Source organism: Pseudoliparis swirei, chromosome 24, assembly GCF_029220125.1.
Source record: "Pseudoliparis swirei isolate HS2019 ecotype Mariana Trench chromosome 24, NWPU_hadal_v1, whole genome shotgun sequence".
Taxonomy (NCBI): domain Eukaryota; kingdom Metazoa; phylum Chordata; class Actinopteri; order Perciformes; family Liparidae; genus Pseudoliparis; species Pseudoliparis swirei.
Window position 1 is genome coordinate 5,400,669 of NC_079411.1, and position 17,028 is coordinate 5,417,696.

Below are 17,028 nucleotides of genomic sequence, written 5' to 3' on the forward strand. Positions count from 1 at the left end.
TGGTTAAAGGATGTCTTGCTTTGCCACATTTGATAATTTGATGGACGGTGTTCCTCAACACACCACAAGACTTTCCAGAGGATTAACCAGATCTTTTAAAGTGTATAGCAACCGGAGGGTGTGGTGGCGTTGTGATCGAGAAAACCTAAAAGCACCTGGACTTAAGTAAACACAAGTCATTTTCAATCCACATGTCAAAAGACGAGAACACCCGACGACTTTCTGCACGGGAACAAAAACAGGATGAATGCTGCAAAGCTTTACTGGAAATATAATTGTCTAGGATTCCATGGGGCTTTTCTTCTTGCCCCCCTCAGTTCTTTGTTGGCCCCTGGTGGCGACTCATCATACAAGCCGCTAGAGCACAAACACCACGAGAGGATAAAGAAAAGAAACTTTAATCTTCCCAAAAGAGTTTACACAACATTCAGAATCCTTTTTCTTAACTCAACATTTGTTAATGTTTTATCATGACCAAAAAAGGCAAAAGACCCACCAGCAAATACTAGGACTAGCACATCATTCTGTAGGTCTTCAGGAAGAAAAGAAAAATAACCCAAAACAAAAGCCAAATGGCAGCATTGATTGTAAACTACAAGGTCAAATAGAGAAGATTACAAATATATATATCCATCTATTTTAAGGAAACAATAGATTGTTGTACAAGATTCACACTCACAAGCCGCTATGGTGAGCCATAGGAAAAGTACAACTCCACAAAGTGACAGCTGGTTATGGATAACAGCGTTTCAGTGTGTCCCCTTTGAAAAATATACTTTTATTCAGCCCAATGAAACAAACTGAGCAGCTCTCACAACGGAATGCTGGCATTTCAAATTTACAAAAAGTTAATCGTATTTTGGTTTTCACCTCACATATACAGTTTATTTTTAATTGGTCTTAAATGCATAAATGTGCACGTGTGCAATACGGATAAATATCTTTGAGAACAGCGAGCCGTACAAATATATGGAGGCTCTCTGAATGTTACTGGAGTGTTTAACACAGCTATCCTATGTGTGTTAATGTTTAAGGAGGTACAGTTATACAGACTCTAACTGTACCGTCCTCTGAGTGTGTGTGTGTGTGTGTGTGCGTGTTTGGTCCATTCTCTTCCGTCCAGAGTTGGTCCTGAAAACCGGAAGTGAAAGTGCCTTTTTTTCTTCTTCCAACAATTCAAATATCGAAGCACAGAAGAACAAATTCAAGAATTCAAGGCACATTTAGTCACATAAGGCTGGTCCTTCATTTTTTTTCTTCTGGGATATAAGAGACTCAAAACACTTTTACCCATCCAGTCACATGCCAGACAGAGAATATCGATTATAAAAAGCATCCCGTCAGCGTCATCATGTCACAACATGCAGCGTGTTGTGAACAGACACACATGATTTTAACATATCGATTTAAAGAAATAGTTCTAGAGTTTAGGAGACACTCATTTGTTTGAGGGTTGAGAGTTAAACGAGAAGATCAAAAGCATTTTCATGTTTGCACTTTTAAATGGTTAGCTTAGCATAAAGACTAATCAGGGGGAACCGTTAGCCTGGCTCTGTCCAAAGGCACATAATCTGTAAAACCACGTCTTAATTTATTTTATTTGTATACACTTAGGTCTTCATATGAGTGCGCTTGAGCCGTGCTGGAAGACGGCATTGTGTTCAGCTTTAAAGAGCCAGGTTACCCTGACAGATAACAATTTCAGTCTTTATGCTAAGCTAAGCGGCTGCCGTCTGTCGTCCTACATTGAACAAACGGCAAAATAGGAACGTTACCCCAAAATGTCAGACTGCCACTTTACTCAGAGTTTGCATGCATGAGCCGCACATCTGAATGCCGCTTTGCCCCGTTTATCACAAGAGGCGTCAAATCAAATCACGAGAGAATTCACGTCGAGTCTCCTGAAGCCTCCCGATGAGACTTAAAGTATCCGTCTAGATGCCGGTCGACTGTATATGACGTGGCGCCGGCGGCCGTTTGGATCCCGTTGCCGTCCCGCCGGAGCCGACGAGTCCGCTGTGCCGAGATACGACATTCACATGCCGGATGGTAAAAGGCCATTTACAGTTTCCAAACGTGTTCCCTGCAGCAACTCCCGTCCAGCAGATTTATCAAACGAGTTTAAAAGTGCGCTTCCGATGATTTCAAAATCACTGCAAGATGAACAACGATGATTTAACAACAAGAGTAAAAAGGATTGTAGGAGGTTGTTTTTGTTTGTTTTTTCTATATATAGTTTTGAGTATCGCGTTAAAAGATTTACAATTGTGAAAGTTTGAAAGGCAGTCGAGTTGAAGGGGGGGAACGGAGGGGAGGGTCTCGCCGAATTTGACATTTCCCGTCAAAGCGGAGTGATTAGTGCTCTTCCAGCCAAGATGGACTGTCCCCACCTGGCATTTTCAACTTGATGTGGAACTGCTTGAGTGTCTGTTCCAGCTGCTGTTGTTGGTTTCCGGCGTAGTACGCGGCGATGGCATTGTGGAACAGGATGAGCTGGTTGTGCAACACCTTCACCTGTTTGGGGGACAGGAAGGGGAAAGAGACGGTGAGCACGCGTGGAACGTAGAGCGTGGAACCTAGAGCCGCCACGCGGGCGCAAGGCACGTCGAGCGGAACGACGCTGTGGCCGACCTTGTTCTCTTCCAAGAACTTCAGCTTGACGGAGACGTCGTTGCGCATCCTCTCGTACTTCTCGCGGTGGACCTGGAACTGCAGCTGGGCGACCTCGATCTTGGGCGCGGTGGTGGCGTCACGGGGCCCCAAGTTCAGCTCCTCCAGATCGGTACGGTACGCGTCGTACTCGATCCTGGACGGTATTCAGAAATCAAATCAAAGCATTACTTTTATTTATTTATTAGTCCTGTGAGACCTAGAGGACATGTTAAAATGTGACTGAATGGAAGATATATACAGGACTGTCTCAGAAAATTAGAATATTGTGATAAAGTTCTTTATTTTCTGTAATGCAATTAAAAAAACAAAAATGTCATGCATTCTGGATTCATTACAAATCAACTGAAATATTGCAAGCCTTTTATTCTTTTAATATTGCTGATTATGTTTTACAGCTTAAGAAAACTCTAAAATCCTATCTCATAAAATTTTAATATTTCCTCAGACCAAGTAAAAAAAAAGATTTATAACAGCTGAGTGTTTGTCAAGGCTCAGGAAACCCTTGCAGGTGTTTCGAGTTAATTAGACAATTCAAGTGATTTGTTTAATACCCTACTAGTATACTTTTTCATGATATTCTAATATTTAGAGATAGGATATTTGAGTTTTCTTAAGCTGTAAGCCATAATCAGCAATAAATCAGAATAAAAGGCTTGCAATATTTCAGTTGATTTGTAATGAATCCAGAATGCATGACATTTTTGTTTTTTTAATTGCATTACAGAAAATAAAGAACTTCATCACAATATTCTAATTTTCTGAGACAGTCCTGTATATATATTTGAAAGGGACATGCAAGAGACTCAAATTCATTCACATGTATGCTTAGAATATTTCTGTGCAGATGCATTATTAAAGTCACTGCCTCTATGAGGCGTACATGTTAGCGTAACATTAGGACTTAGTGGGCGTTCTTATTGTGTTTAGGTCTCTTGACCCGACAATGGCTACACATTTTTCATCTCACTAAAGATCCAGCCAGGACTGAAACTCTTTATCCTAAAAGGGAGATAATCTCTTGTGGTTTGGAGATGGCGCCCACACATGACCATGCATTATGACCTACCTGGCAAATTCGTACTGTTTGATATTAATCAGAGTATCCTCAATCGTTTTGTCCACGAGCGTGTTCACACTGGAGATGAAAAAGTTGATGGCGCTCAGCAGCGTGTCTCCGTTTTTGGACAGACGCTTTTGGGTTTCAGCGTTGTAACCGAACTCCTCCTGAAGAACAGAGTCAAAACAATTTTGAGTGAATTCTGCTTATTTGGCACCATTTTCCTCAGTGGCTTCATCATAATATAAATATATATAAACAATCTCTTCTCTTTATATAAATATATGTGTGTGTGTGTGTATATGTACATATATATATATAAATAAATAAAGAGAAGTGATTGTGATTATCAAAACTCAATTAAACAAACATTTAATCCCTGGAGAGATCATCTCCTGGTTGTTTACCTCCATCCATGTCTATAAAAAAATAACTTGTGAAATAAAATTTAATCTTTGTTCAAAATAATAAATATACTTATTTAGGCTTACAGTATATGAGCAAATGTCATCAAAAGGCAATACGACTATTAGTCAGTAGTCAACAGATTCAACAAAAAACAAACAGAAAACATAAATCATATTACATGTTATTCTCATTTCTTTGTGGTTATTTATTGTTATTACATTTTTTAAACAACTATTAACAATAACTTATTTCTTAGTTTTTTTATAATTCTAAATTATATTTATAGATTTTTAAATGTACCTATCTAGTACAGACAATACAGATAGGACACACACAACAAAAACAAAATGCTATTAAATTATTGAAATGATGGGGCATTTTGTGCCTCTCCCAGTGATATCAGGGACAAAATTACATTTCTCAGGGGCAGTTTTGCCCTTTGCCCCCGTGTATTTCCGACGCTGGTATACACTCTCTGCATGACTTTAGGCCTCTTCACTGGGGATGATAACACGCCCCTTCCCGTTTATCCAATCCAATGCTATTGATGACAAGGAGTCTAACGACATGGACTCACGTGCAGCTCTGGCGACTTGAGGCTGAGGTCGGCGAAGGCGTCGCCCAGCTGCCGCTGCGTCTGCATGATCTGGGACAGCTGCGCAGACAGAGTCTGAGCCAGCCTGATCACGTTCTGGTACTTTCTCTTATTGTCGCGGAGGACTTCGATTTGAGTCTCCAGCTCCAGGTCCACGGTCCGCGAGCCCCGACCCAGCTTCTCCGACAGGATCTGCCTGGTACACTGCAGAGGACAGTTTTTTAAACATTAAAAAGGGAGCGGCGGGAGTCGAAAAGCAAGAAAGTACATCAACCATTTGCATTTTCTTTCAGTTTGGCACGCAGTTCACTTTTCTGCCAACACCCTAATGAACTGAGGGGAGATTCAGATTGGGACTAAAGCCGAGACAAGACGCAGGGTGAGGAGGGACATGAAACAAATAAAAATAAATGAAGGACAGAGGATTACTTTATACGTGTTGATGCTCCACTTCCTCACTAGGTCCAGTTTTTCCATGGCCGGGTTCTTCAAGTCATCTGAAAGGACCACCGCTCCACTCTGAGGCTGTTCATTCATCACGCCTGGACAATCACAACTCATTCACTTAGTGGGTGATTAAGTTATTGGGTTTGCAGGCGAGAGAGCTGTGGTGACAATTACGGGAGGTGCAACTCAAAGTGTTACAATCATCCGGCAGTGGGAGGAGATCGCCATGTTAACGCTACAACTTCAACACTGAATTTAAAGGCATTAGACTTAGAGGACGCTGATGACATCTATGGTTATTAAAATCACAGTGAACAATCAGATTACAATTAGTAGTGACTTACCAGTATCCAAAAGCAGACATAGTATGAGTGAGGAAAAGTGCTTTATTGTGGTTTGGGCAAAGAGGGGAAATGCTGGAATATATTGAGCATAGAATCTTGACAAGAAGTCGTTCAAAAGGATATCAGATAAGTAAGAAATATAGCTGAATACATCATACATATGTTAGTTAGATGGCCAGTGTGTAGCATTACAAGGTATATGGAACATTATATGCATAACCGGTTTCCTTAGTGTATAATCACCTGAACCGTTAGCGGAGAGCGAGTCCTTCAGAGCTAGAGGGAGGGGCTCCTCTTTACGGAGTCCGCCATGTTGCTCCAGTAACAGACAAACCAAACACCGGCTCTCATTTTTACGAGAGCGTTTCACAGTCTGCAACCACACCGCGAGATGCCACTGAATCCTACACACTGGCCCTTTAAATAATGATGGTGTTGTATATAAATTTAAAAAGAATTGGGTGCACAGACTGCGAAGAAAGGCAGCTAGAACTGAAACGCCTGGTGGTCGATGTGTTTTGTGACCTGTGTTTTTTTAGTTAGGTTTTTTATTTCATTTGATCAACCAATCGGTGGTAAAAGGATTGTTTCCCCCCCTACCAACTAAAGGAGGTGAAAGAAGAAATGTATACTTATTTTTTAAATCATCTATTGATGTATTCCGTTATATCCTTTTGTCTGACAACCTTTTCCAATAAGCGTCACTTTCGGGACTCCATAGAGAGACTGAGGGAGAATATGGGTGCGAACTTTTGCAAGGACAAAGGTTACAAGCAGGACAAGCCACGGCGGTTAGGTGTGAAACCGTTCTTTTCCCAGCCGAGCAGATGCTTTGGGTACAGAGGCTTCATCAGGCCGAGAAATCCTGAGACGCAGAGGACGCTACGGGGGGGGGGGGGGGGGGGGGGCAAGGCATTTTCATTAGCCACTGGAAAGCAGAACGCTACGGAGACAAAGAGTCTGGAGAGCCAATAAACAAGGAAAAAGAAGGAGAGAAAGAAGGAGAATAAAAAGGGAGAAAGAAAAAAAAGAGAAAGAACCACAAGATAAGAAGAAAAGGGGAGAAAGAGAACAAGAAGAAAAACGGAAAAAGAGAAGGGAGAAGAGAAGAAATAAAAAAGGGAGAAGAAGAAGAAAGAGGGGAGAAAGAGAACAAGACGAAAAAAAGGGGGAGAGAAGAAAAAGGGAAAAAGTGAAGAAGGGAGAAAGAGAAGAAGAAAAAGGGAGAAAGAGAAGAAGAAGAAGAAAGAAAAAAGGGAGAAGAAGAAGAAAAGGGAGAAAAAGAAGAAAGAGGGGAGAAAGAGAAGAAGAAGAAAAACGAGAAAGAGAAGAAGAAGAAGAGGGGAGAACGAGAAGAACGAGAAGAACAAGAAGAAGAAGAGTTTGATTATGAATGGAGAGCAGCTGGTGGGAACAAGGAGCCAGTAAGAAACCAGAGGAAGCTCCGACGGCCTGCGGTGAGTTCAGGGACCACACGGTGACGCTGCGTATCGTCTGAGTCGCTCTCCTTCGCTGCCGGTACCTTTCTCAGCCTGACTATCGCTGGAGGAGCGCGCCAGGCGGCTAGCGACCGCCGAGCTGGGCGCGACGGGCGCCACGGGGGACGTGGGCAGGCTGGCTGACCCTGGGAGATATTCAGAGTTACGATTCATTAGTACGTCGCCGTCCGGCCGCCCACGAGCGTCAGAGGGAACTTCTCATCGGTGTTGATTTCCTCGACGCGTTCTCTTCTTATCGCGGCGGCTCTCTCCGTGTTCGCAGGTCGAATGCGTTCGTGAACAAAAGCCGGCCTCGACCAGAGGAAATCACGTGGACAATCGCCATGGCAACATGTTGGTAGACAGAGGAGATTGTCTTATTTGCATTTGTAACAAGGGCATGGCGATGAAGAGGAGAAAGGGGTCACAACGCGGAGATCAGAGGAAGCTCATTAAATTCAATTGGATGTTCAGCTTTACACATTCAAATGTCTGCCTTTCGAATTTCACTGAGATTAAAACCAAAACAAAAATCGGAGCCCGGCGAGTACGCGGAGAGAACGACGGTTTGTAAACACAGAACGTTAAACGCAGATCATCAGAGGCGCGTGAGAGGAGAGAGGCGTTACCTCTGTACGGCCCCGATTCAATGATGCCCTCCGTCGTTGAAGCCAAGTTGCCGGAGGTGACACGGGACTCTGAAAGGTTCGGGGCCCCGGGGCCACCGGGGTACGAGTCCTGTGAAGAGAAAGAGAAATGAATAAAAAGTGGAGTGGGTCCTAGCAGACGGGGAACTCTCCGTATGCGTCACCAGAAATGTTTGTTATACACAAAAAAGGCCAAGATTTAGATCAGCTTCTCAATAAACTCTGTGAATGGATTTTTTTGGAGGTTCACTTTCATCAGAATGAATAAACCTGCTCTCCTCTCTGCTAACCTTCTTCTCGTTGTCCGGCAGCACTTTGCTTTCGGCTTGAACATACCTATTCGGGGTAATCCGTTATTTGCGGGAGTATATTTACAAGCAGTTTTTTTTTTTTTTACAAAATGTTTTGATATTTCATAGACGTGATTTAAATTGATTAATTTTATTATGGTGAATTGATGCAGCCATATTATTTCAAAATATATATTAATTATACATATTTTTTTGCACTGTACATTTTCATCCAGGAGCAGAGTTTTTAATATTACAAGTTGAGCCAATTTAATCAGAGATGAACGATATTTAACTTGACAGACGTCATAACACGGGTTTCTGTTGTTGCTACAAACACAATATTTCAAAGAAAGGACATTGAAGACGTAGTTATGTTTTGGTTTGGAAGCCAGTGAACTCATATTGAAAGGTTTTTTCTATTTCTTGGGAGTTGTTCCTGATCCGATGCGAGGTCCTGGGACAGGGATGCCAGATTGAAAAGCCCTCTGAGGCAAATTACCTTCGCATTGAAAATGCGGAAAGTTATGTTTTGATCGGCGTGTATTTATTTATTTATATGCGTGTTACTCGCATAACTCAAAAAGTATTAAACCGGATCCCATGAAATTTGGTGGGATGATTGGTTATTATCCGGGGACCATTTAATTCGATTTTGGGATCGATCAGGTCAAAGGTCAAGGTCATGAAAAGGTAAAAATCTCCTTTTTACCATAGCGCGGTCAATTTCTATCCAATTGGCATGCAACTAATGCCAAAATGTTCATAATTCAATGCCCAATCTTATGATATGCGAAGGTATGCGCTCTACCGAGTGCCCATTGTAGTTTGTAATGTGTGATAATGGGCTACACAAAATAAACTGAATTGAATACTGACAGTGACCCAGTAGGGAGGGACGCTGCTCTCCAAACAAAGCCCTTACCCTCTGGAACACGGCCTCGGGGCTCTGATCCAGGTCTCCGTTGCTGGTCACTGGGATCTCAGCGGCTGAGCTTCTCTGGCCCTCCTCGGTCATCGTGGCTTCCTGTAACCGACAGGGCGACACGGAGCGGCTTATTCTGGAAAGCTTTCCTCCAACAACTTCAGAGAGAGAAGTCCGGTAAGAAACGAGGACTCAGGATACAAGACGCAATAGGACCCGCTCGTGGTGGCCTGGCATCTTGTGGACGCAGCCCTGGTGGACATCAGGAGACCACAATGGATAATTGAAGACTCCATAGAGCGATGACGTGATAAGAGTGATGTCTGGTTAAATACGTTGGTGACAAGAAGATAATTTTTTTTATTTTTTAAATGGACCCTGATTTGAGCTAAACTGTGCGGCCCCAAGAATAGCTTTGCAATAAACAAGCCTGTATTCTGGTAAATCCAGCCTCACATCAAGGTTCAGCTGTGTCCAGTCGCCGTCGCGGCTCAGCTCGAAGAGATTGTTTTTATTTTTTTTTTTTTTTTTTTTTTTTCTTTTTTCTTTGCCACAACAACACAACAACATCTAACAGCGAGCGCACCTTTGACATTTGGACAAATTTTTTTTTAAAAAAACTTTTTTGTTTTTTTTCCCACCAGCGAGAGCGTAGAGATGATGCGGCGAACCACATCATCAACAACAGACAGTGGAGACACTGAGGGAAACAAACAAAAAATTCGGAACATAGACGGAGTTCAAGCCTGAGACTGAAGCCACCAGCCTCTGCCCAGCGCCCTCTGCCCATCATCCTTCTAATGCATGATGATGTTAATATGATGGATGATGATAGGATTCCAACAATCTTAACATCTTTTGTCATGATTTTTTTGTCTGATCCTGACCTGCTGGAGGACGCTGTGGTGCGGATCGAGTCATATGCCCATGCGACCAACTCTCTGTTCTGGAAGAGTCAGACAGAAAAGGAAGAGTCTGGACTAACAACATGGTTTGCAAACAAACATGTGTACAACCCCAAGGACATTAAGACTCTTTTCTTCCTGCTGCTTGCTCCTGTCATGAACCTCCTCATCATGCCGCCTCTACTACCTTCCAGTTTTCTCCACAGCCGCATACCACAGCCGTCACCACAGCACCGACGAAACACCACCGGCGCTCACTCACGCCATGGCAGTGTAATATCGTATCCCAAGATAAGTGTGGCCCGTGGCTGTGGTGGGGCCTGGGACAAAACACAGGGGAAAAAAAAAAAAAATGTCATGCTTGAAGCCAGCATTCGTGCTACGACCACTGAGAGAGGAAGAACGAGAGGCTACTGCCTCGCAATTCAAGGCTGCTACAAGGCTGTCTCTCTCCCTTCGATCAATCAGACCCGGCCGCCATTTTTCTGCTTCGGAGATAAACAAAGGATCCGCGGCGGTAGTGGCGAGGGCGGGCGGTGTGGAAGGTGGCTCTGACTAGAAAGTATCGCTACAGAGCGCTCTGAACACTCCAGTGATGATCATTCCAGTCCCAGTGAGTTCAGCCAGCGTCATGACTTCAGCAATCCCATAACAAATGAGTAGCAGCGTTCCCCTTTTCGCCGACAAAGGTCCCCCATCGACAACTCCATCCGTGAAAAGTCCAATAAATCCATCCATTGCCCTAGCTCGACGCGCTGCCTATAACTCCCGGCGACGGCAACATGGGCGGGTATAGGCACAGCGGAGGGTGGTGAAGGGAGGCGGAGAAGGAAGAAGGGAGTACCGAAGAGGAGTGAGGATCCAGATGGCAGACCAGAGGGTAACTGACAGAGGCGACCTAGCACAACAGCGGATGCACCCGGCAACTACCAGAGCAGACCCGCTGCCCTAGCGGACGACCCAGACTGATCAAAACACACTGCTGTTTGAGCTACACTAACAACAACAGCACCTGGCTTACAACACTGCTTTACCTCAGCACATTAGCCGTAGCTGCTGAGGCTAGAGTTGAGGCACAACACACACACACTGTGACAGACACTGCTGTGAGGGGAGAGGACCAGCCTGCCAGAAAGAGCCAGGTGCTGGTGGCATAAAGCTGACTGTGGGCACAGTGAAACCTCTGCCTCCAGCTACTCCAGTGCACCCCCCCAATAGTCAGTGTTCACCACAATATTCAACCTCTCCCTACTGCTTCAAGTGGTCCACCTGCTTCAAGAGAGTGAATGCTTCTCCAGCATGTATGAATGACTACCGGTGGTGGCCCTCACCTCGGTGGTCATGAAATGCTGAGGCGCTTGTCCCCTTTTTCTCTTCCACCCAGGGATCACGACTCATAGGAGGGCCTGTCTCTTGCTCCCCATGCCAGATGCTTATCGCTCTGCTCAGGGATTAGTTCATGCTGAACACCACACAGATCTACACCTCTCATCTGATCACCTGTTGGGGCCAGAGGGGCTCAGTGAGCTTGCCCTCCAGATTGGCCGGGACTGACAACCCCATGGGACAGCCCAGGTCTGAACACCACCTGTGGACTTCATCCACAGCAGGCCACTGCTCCCCTGGGTGGGTCCCCAGGTGGTCCCCTGGGGCTCAACACCTCATCCTCCCAACACCCACCCCACAGTCCTTCATCCCTCCTCTCCACCCCACAGGACAGTGGCCACACCATCACCAACAGTGTAGAAAGTTCACTCTGACGACCAGCTGTGGTGGCCTGATCTCCATCATCAGCGGAGGAAAGGCTGATGGATCACTTGCAGACCTGTCTCTGGTGGGAGGACAACATCGCACAACATCAGGGGTGCCTACACACAGCCTCATCATGAATGTCACCAAAAGGGTGGAACAAGGCCGAGACTGAGAGGAGACGGATCACTTCTGACTCTCAGGACAGGGACAACAAATATCATGGGAGGGTCTACCAATAAGCATCTGTCTGGTCAACAAACACAATGGTGAAACCCAAAGGCAAGGCAGCCTTCTACTCTGGAGAAAGGCATGATGACAAACCCCAGGAGGAGACAGTTGGTTTCTCTGCTCCTTCCGGACAGGAAAGAGGCTGCAGAGAGCCTGGTCGTTCGGCTGCTCCTATTGAAAGGAGGCTCCCACAGCCTGCAGGACGGCCAGGAGGAGCAGAGAGAAACTCAGCAGCCCCTCCTTGCCCCACTTACACCAGGAGAACAGACTGTTTCAGCCAGAGGGGTCAGCAAGGAGAGCTGCTCAGGAACAACAGACTGTTTCAGCTGCTGCAACAGGGGTGTCTGAGCCATCAGACCAGGACACAGAAATCTGAGGAGACAGAGACCAGGCTCAGAGGACACCCTGATGAGTTTCTTTTCTCTCCAGCCAGGTTGACACACACAACCACTCACCATTTGTTGCACACACACACCCACACACACACACACACATACACACACACCACATATTGTGTTTTTGTGTGTGTGTTTTACATGTGGAATAAATGCCTTTTGTTGTTCTACACACCAATCACACTGAGCATACTATATTTGACAAATATAAGTATGTTGAGGTACAAGACAGTTATGTTGCATCACTTCATCCTTCACCAGGGTAGCCGAGGTGCTCGTGCAACAACTGGCATCGATTTTCGACACCCCCCTATTTTACAACACCGCTTCTATTTAATTACTAAACGCGCAGGACGGAATGTGTCACCACGAGCATTACACCATCGCCACTCTTTACATGCATTCTTCATTTAGTGTCGCGTCTCGTAAACGCCTGCTATAATGGGTCGGAAAAAGGTTTAGTGCACAACGCCTCCACCCATGCGGGGGAAAAAAAGGGAATCGAGTCGGAATCACGTCGGTATCTCCAAACATCTGGTGTTCTCCATAGCAATGTTTTGGACTGATAACATCTGGTTCCTCGTTGCCACGTTCATGGATTACACGCGACCGCATTAAACCCCGCGCGTCGCATTTTAGAACTGGTCATTTTGTGGTCCGACTCGGAGAGATCCTGTGAGGCAGCGTCGGAACACAATTGTCCTTGCCCTTGAATATAATTAACGATCAGAGGGAAAGAGCGACTGTCATCTTCATGAAATCATACAAATCACGGGTCCTCCTAAATGTGCCTGGATTAAAATGACACGGTGACACATTGGTCGGCTCAGCCTCGGGGCGGAGGCATCAGCTCGTTGGCAACGTTGGTTTTGTTCAGCCTGTAATAAACTAGAGGTCTGAAAGTTCCAGGCTGAAGATGCAGCTGTGTTGGCTTTAGTACAATTTATGGCCTGTGGACTTGGGAACTCGGACGCCGACCTGACACTGTAAAAGCTTTACATGCGAGAGCTCCGTCTGGTCTGAGAGTGTAAAGTTTAACGTGGATTAATGACACGCCAGCCAAAGAGCCATAGAAACAATGCATTAGAAACCATAAAATCAGAATGTGAATCTTAAAAGAAGCTCCTAGGCGGGCCTTGAAAAGTATCTTGAAGAATGCAAATCGCTCTCAGATCACCAGGTAACGAGATCTGGGACTCGTCTAAACTCACCGACTGGTTCCACCGGGTGAGCGACAAAGAGTTTAAATCATGGGTCTACAGTCATAACACATTTCATATCAAAGCTGAGAGGAAGTATTTACTGACAGCTCCAATTCCCTAAAGTACAGGGTCAATATATTGGATTCTATGAAGTAAGACTAAACTTATAGAGACACGCAGAAAAGGACGATGCGACTGTGAAGTTTACCCTTTCAAAAATAAAGACGCATATGACCATAAAATGAGTGACCTCAGAGACTAAACCTTTGGATTCTGTATGTGTGTGTTTATTAAAGGGTTAAAACGTGTGAAGAACCTGCCGTGTTAGGATATCAGGCGCTCTGGAAGCCAAACCAACCTCTAGTTAAGCCAGAACCAAAAGCAGCCCTGTGTGCATAAGCAGAATATAAGGGACGGCTCCATGTTGGCATGTGCAACAAAGACTTCACTTTGGGTCATGTGACAGAAACATAAATATTTAAAAAGGTCATATGACGCAGGCAGATCAGCGCAGACACACGCTGGGAGACTTGTCCAGCCGCCTAATGCAAATAAACCAGACTCCTGCCTGATGATCATCCGACATGACGCATAAGCAGATTGTGTTGGAGAGACGCATCTCTGATTCCGCGCACTTCTCAAAGCCAACACGACCCAACCCGACATCTGCGGACGTTCGCAAAAGAAAGCTGGCGAATGAAGTCCGCCTGCTGGGGCAGCGTGGCTGCAAATGAAGGCACGCGATGGCAAGTCATCGCTCGTAGTTCCCCACAGCTCAGTATCCAGGATACGAGCTTAAATAACGTGGGAGGAAGGGAGAACAACAATAACCTAATGGTCCCAATTAGCTGCATGAGCTGAAGAGGAAGGAATAATGGCTCGCCTCGCAGACGACAGAAGAGCGGGACGCAGCCGAGTCGCAGGATGCCGGGTTTGGGCTTCAGACGGAAAGGACGGAAAACGTGAATCGGATCGTAATACCTGACGAGTCGGGGTTACAACTCTGATGCATTCACGGCGACTAATTGAAGAGGGTTTACAAAAATAACTGAAAACTTTTGCTTTTTGAATTCCTGTAATCAGACGTGCAATACGGACACCTGACCCAAAATGTGAATCAAGAGCACGAGGGGTCGCACATTCCAGCAACGCAAGAAACGTGGGACTGCCATGGAGCGTGCAGTCGGGACTCCAAATGTTCTTCACTTACCCAGTCATGTGCTTGACGGTGTCTAGAATTCAAGAGCGCGATGTGACCAACTTACCAACAGGGAAACATTGGGAGGAAACGGTGTCATTTACACATCAAGTACATCAGTGTCCAACAGAGCAAAATATAGAGACGTGTATACTTACTGACTTATACCTGATAATAATAACATATAGAGATTTAGTGGTGATAAAGAAAAATGAATCTCCATCAACAATCACGTTGAGATAAGCCAGCATCGATACAAAGCAGAGGAAATGTATGAAGCCTTGATCGTCCCCAAACACGCAAAAAACAGCTCACAGAGCGGCACACGAGGAAAAGAAAGAAAGCCACCAACTGCAGAGCAGAAGAAATCGGAGACACGTCCACCAGGAAGAAACAGACTCAATCTCTTGAGCTATGACTCGGGCTCATGTTGTCGATTGGCTGAAAGAAAGCTTCACAACTAAAGTCAATCCAATGATACATTGGTTGTCTAGGAAAGGGACCGCCACCATCACAGCACGTGCAGATCGGAGCAGCAACATGAACACCGGCACAGGAAGGAAGCGCGTAGACGGGTCGAGGGTCCGAAGTGACGGTAAATATCACCTTTGTGTGAGAATCTCCGCTTTCCTCCGGCGTGTCAGCGGCTTCAACGTGACGATCTGTCTCTTGTCCCCCGTTTTCTACACTGTCGCCGTACGTCACTGCACTCTGCCACCGAACGGCCTCGTCCGCCTCCGGAACGGCCTCGTCGCCGCTCTTTTCTGCATTTTCATCGGCGCTGTCAATGTCAACGTCGTACATCACTTCGTCTTCGTCATCTCTTCGCCTACTGTCGTCTACAATCTCCCGTTCGTCATCCTGACTCGCACTCTCTTCCGATTTTTTCACTCCCTCACAATCCATCTCAGAGTCCTCGGTTGAGGTCTTCCCCGATTCAGCCTCAAGACTATTTTCAGACATACCTGAAAACAGACAGATAAAAGGGTATAAATGTGTCCCATCAGGCCACCTGACAGCTTGGAGTGCACCACAACAGTCCAAAACAAACCGACTCCCATAGTGAGCCTGGATGTGAATGTATGATCATTGTATTCGAGTCACAGTGCTCGGCATAGTCTTCATTTGAAAAACACAGGAGGGTTGTTTTATAACATTTACTGCTACTACTGCTAAGTGTTTCAGGACTGTTGTATGAAAATATGTTTTTAATATTCCTGCAATGCTACAACATTATTCTAAGATGATAGCTGGAGACAACATATTGCTCATTTAGCACGACAAAATAATAATATGAATGCATTATTGCAAGTAAAAGCATGCAAGAATAGATAGCCTTAATTGTTGCACATTTGTTTCCATCATCTACACCCATGAAACATATGCACCTGGGCATAAAGACCCACCCACCCAAAACATGTACACATAGAAATAGATCATGTTGGCTCATGTCCTACAATTCAAGCAAAAACGTAGACCATTTGGTTGATTTCATCACTTTCTAACTTTGTGATTTACAAACGTAGACCACTTGATGTGTTTTTTGTTGTTGTTGCAGCATCTATTGATCTCAAGCCTTTATCAATAAGCCATGTACAAACAAACAATCACAAAAAGGCAGTCACTAGGAACAGCAAAGCAACCCTCGCCTTGGACACAGTTGAAGAAATGGGAGCTTAGTGCTGACAGGTCAATGCTGAGGTGGGAATGTCCTGGTTTTCAGGTCTATGCAGGAATGTGACCCAATAACATGGCGATTACCATGTGATGTTGGCTACTTTAATGACGTGGATGCTATCGTTCTTCCAGCACAGCTGTTTGGCATCCGTTTCTTTAACTCCACACCCCGGAACTAGCTCTCACGTTTCAACCACAAGCTAGCCTACCTGTTGCAGCACGGTCACGTGACTACAGCGAGGGCGTCTAAAAACTCACACAAAAACTTAGAAATGTCCTATAATTAAGTGGCATTGTTATTATTGCATTGTTAAGGTTGTTCCGATAGCAGACCCCGGGCAAACGTGACGGTAGTTTCCCCCCTCCTCCCAGCCCCCGTTAGCTTAAAGATGTCCACTAGTTATCGAGCATCAGAGACGTTGACGTGTTTGCTAACGCTGACCGAGCTAAACAGCCGACAGCAACTTGAATAAAAGCACTTTAAATGGCCACTGTAAGACTATTTCGTTAAATGTGCAATCATACGCTACAAGGGAATGGAGATGGTTAAAAACAACTTTGGTTAACATTAACTCACCTCTGCGCTGTCGTGGCTAACTATGTAGTTTAGTTAGCTGCGAACAGTTTGCCGGAGTAATGGTTCGGACCCTCGGTGACGACAAGGTGCTAATGCTGCAGATGTAGACGAACAATTCACCGCCGACGGTCCTCCGCTGTCCGTGATGAACGCTATACTTGCTGTTTGAACCCCGGAAAAAGACTGACCCAGTGTGCAGGCCCTCCGCTGTCATCAGAAGCGGACCGCAT

At 45.2% G+C, this 17,028-nt stretch overlaps 1 protein-coding gene across 3 annotated transcripts; it reads right to left on the reverse strand.

The window, feature by feature from the left end:
* Positions 1-382: 382 nt before the first annotated feature.
* On the reverse strand, positions 383-17,017 carry arfip1 (ADP-ribosylation factor interacting protein 1 (arfaptin 1)). 3 transcript variants are annotated; one of them, XM_056409482.1, is made up of 10 exons: positions 16,799-17,017; positions 15,151-15,509; positions 8,865-8,966; positions 7,632-7,740; positions 7,047-7,148; positions 5,163-5,275; positions 4,716-4,937; positions 3,740-3,897; positions 2,632-2,806; positions 383-2,514 (listed from the first exon to the last, which is right to left on the reverse strand). In XM_056409482.1, exons 2-10 carry the CDS (start codon positions 15,505-15,507, stop codon positions 2,356-2,358), a joined length of 1,497 nt encoding a protein of 498 aa, XP_056265457.1. In that variant the 5' UTR covers positions 15,508-15,509; positions 16,799-17,017; the 3' UTR covers positions 383-2,355. The 3 variants fall into 3 exon arrangements, with proteins under 3 accessions (XP_056265457.1, XP_056265459.1, XP_056265458.1); XM_056409484.1 differs by lacking the exon at positions 15,151-15,509; XM_056409483.1 differs by lacking the exon at positions 7,047-7,148.
* Between the last annotated feature and the right edge of the window lie 11 nt (positions 17,018-17,028).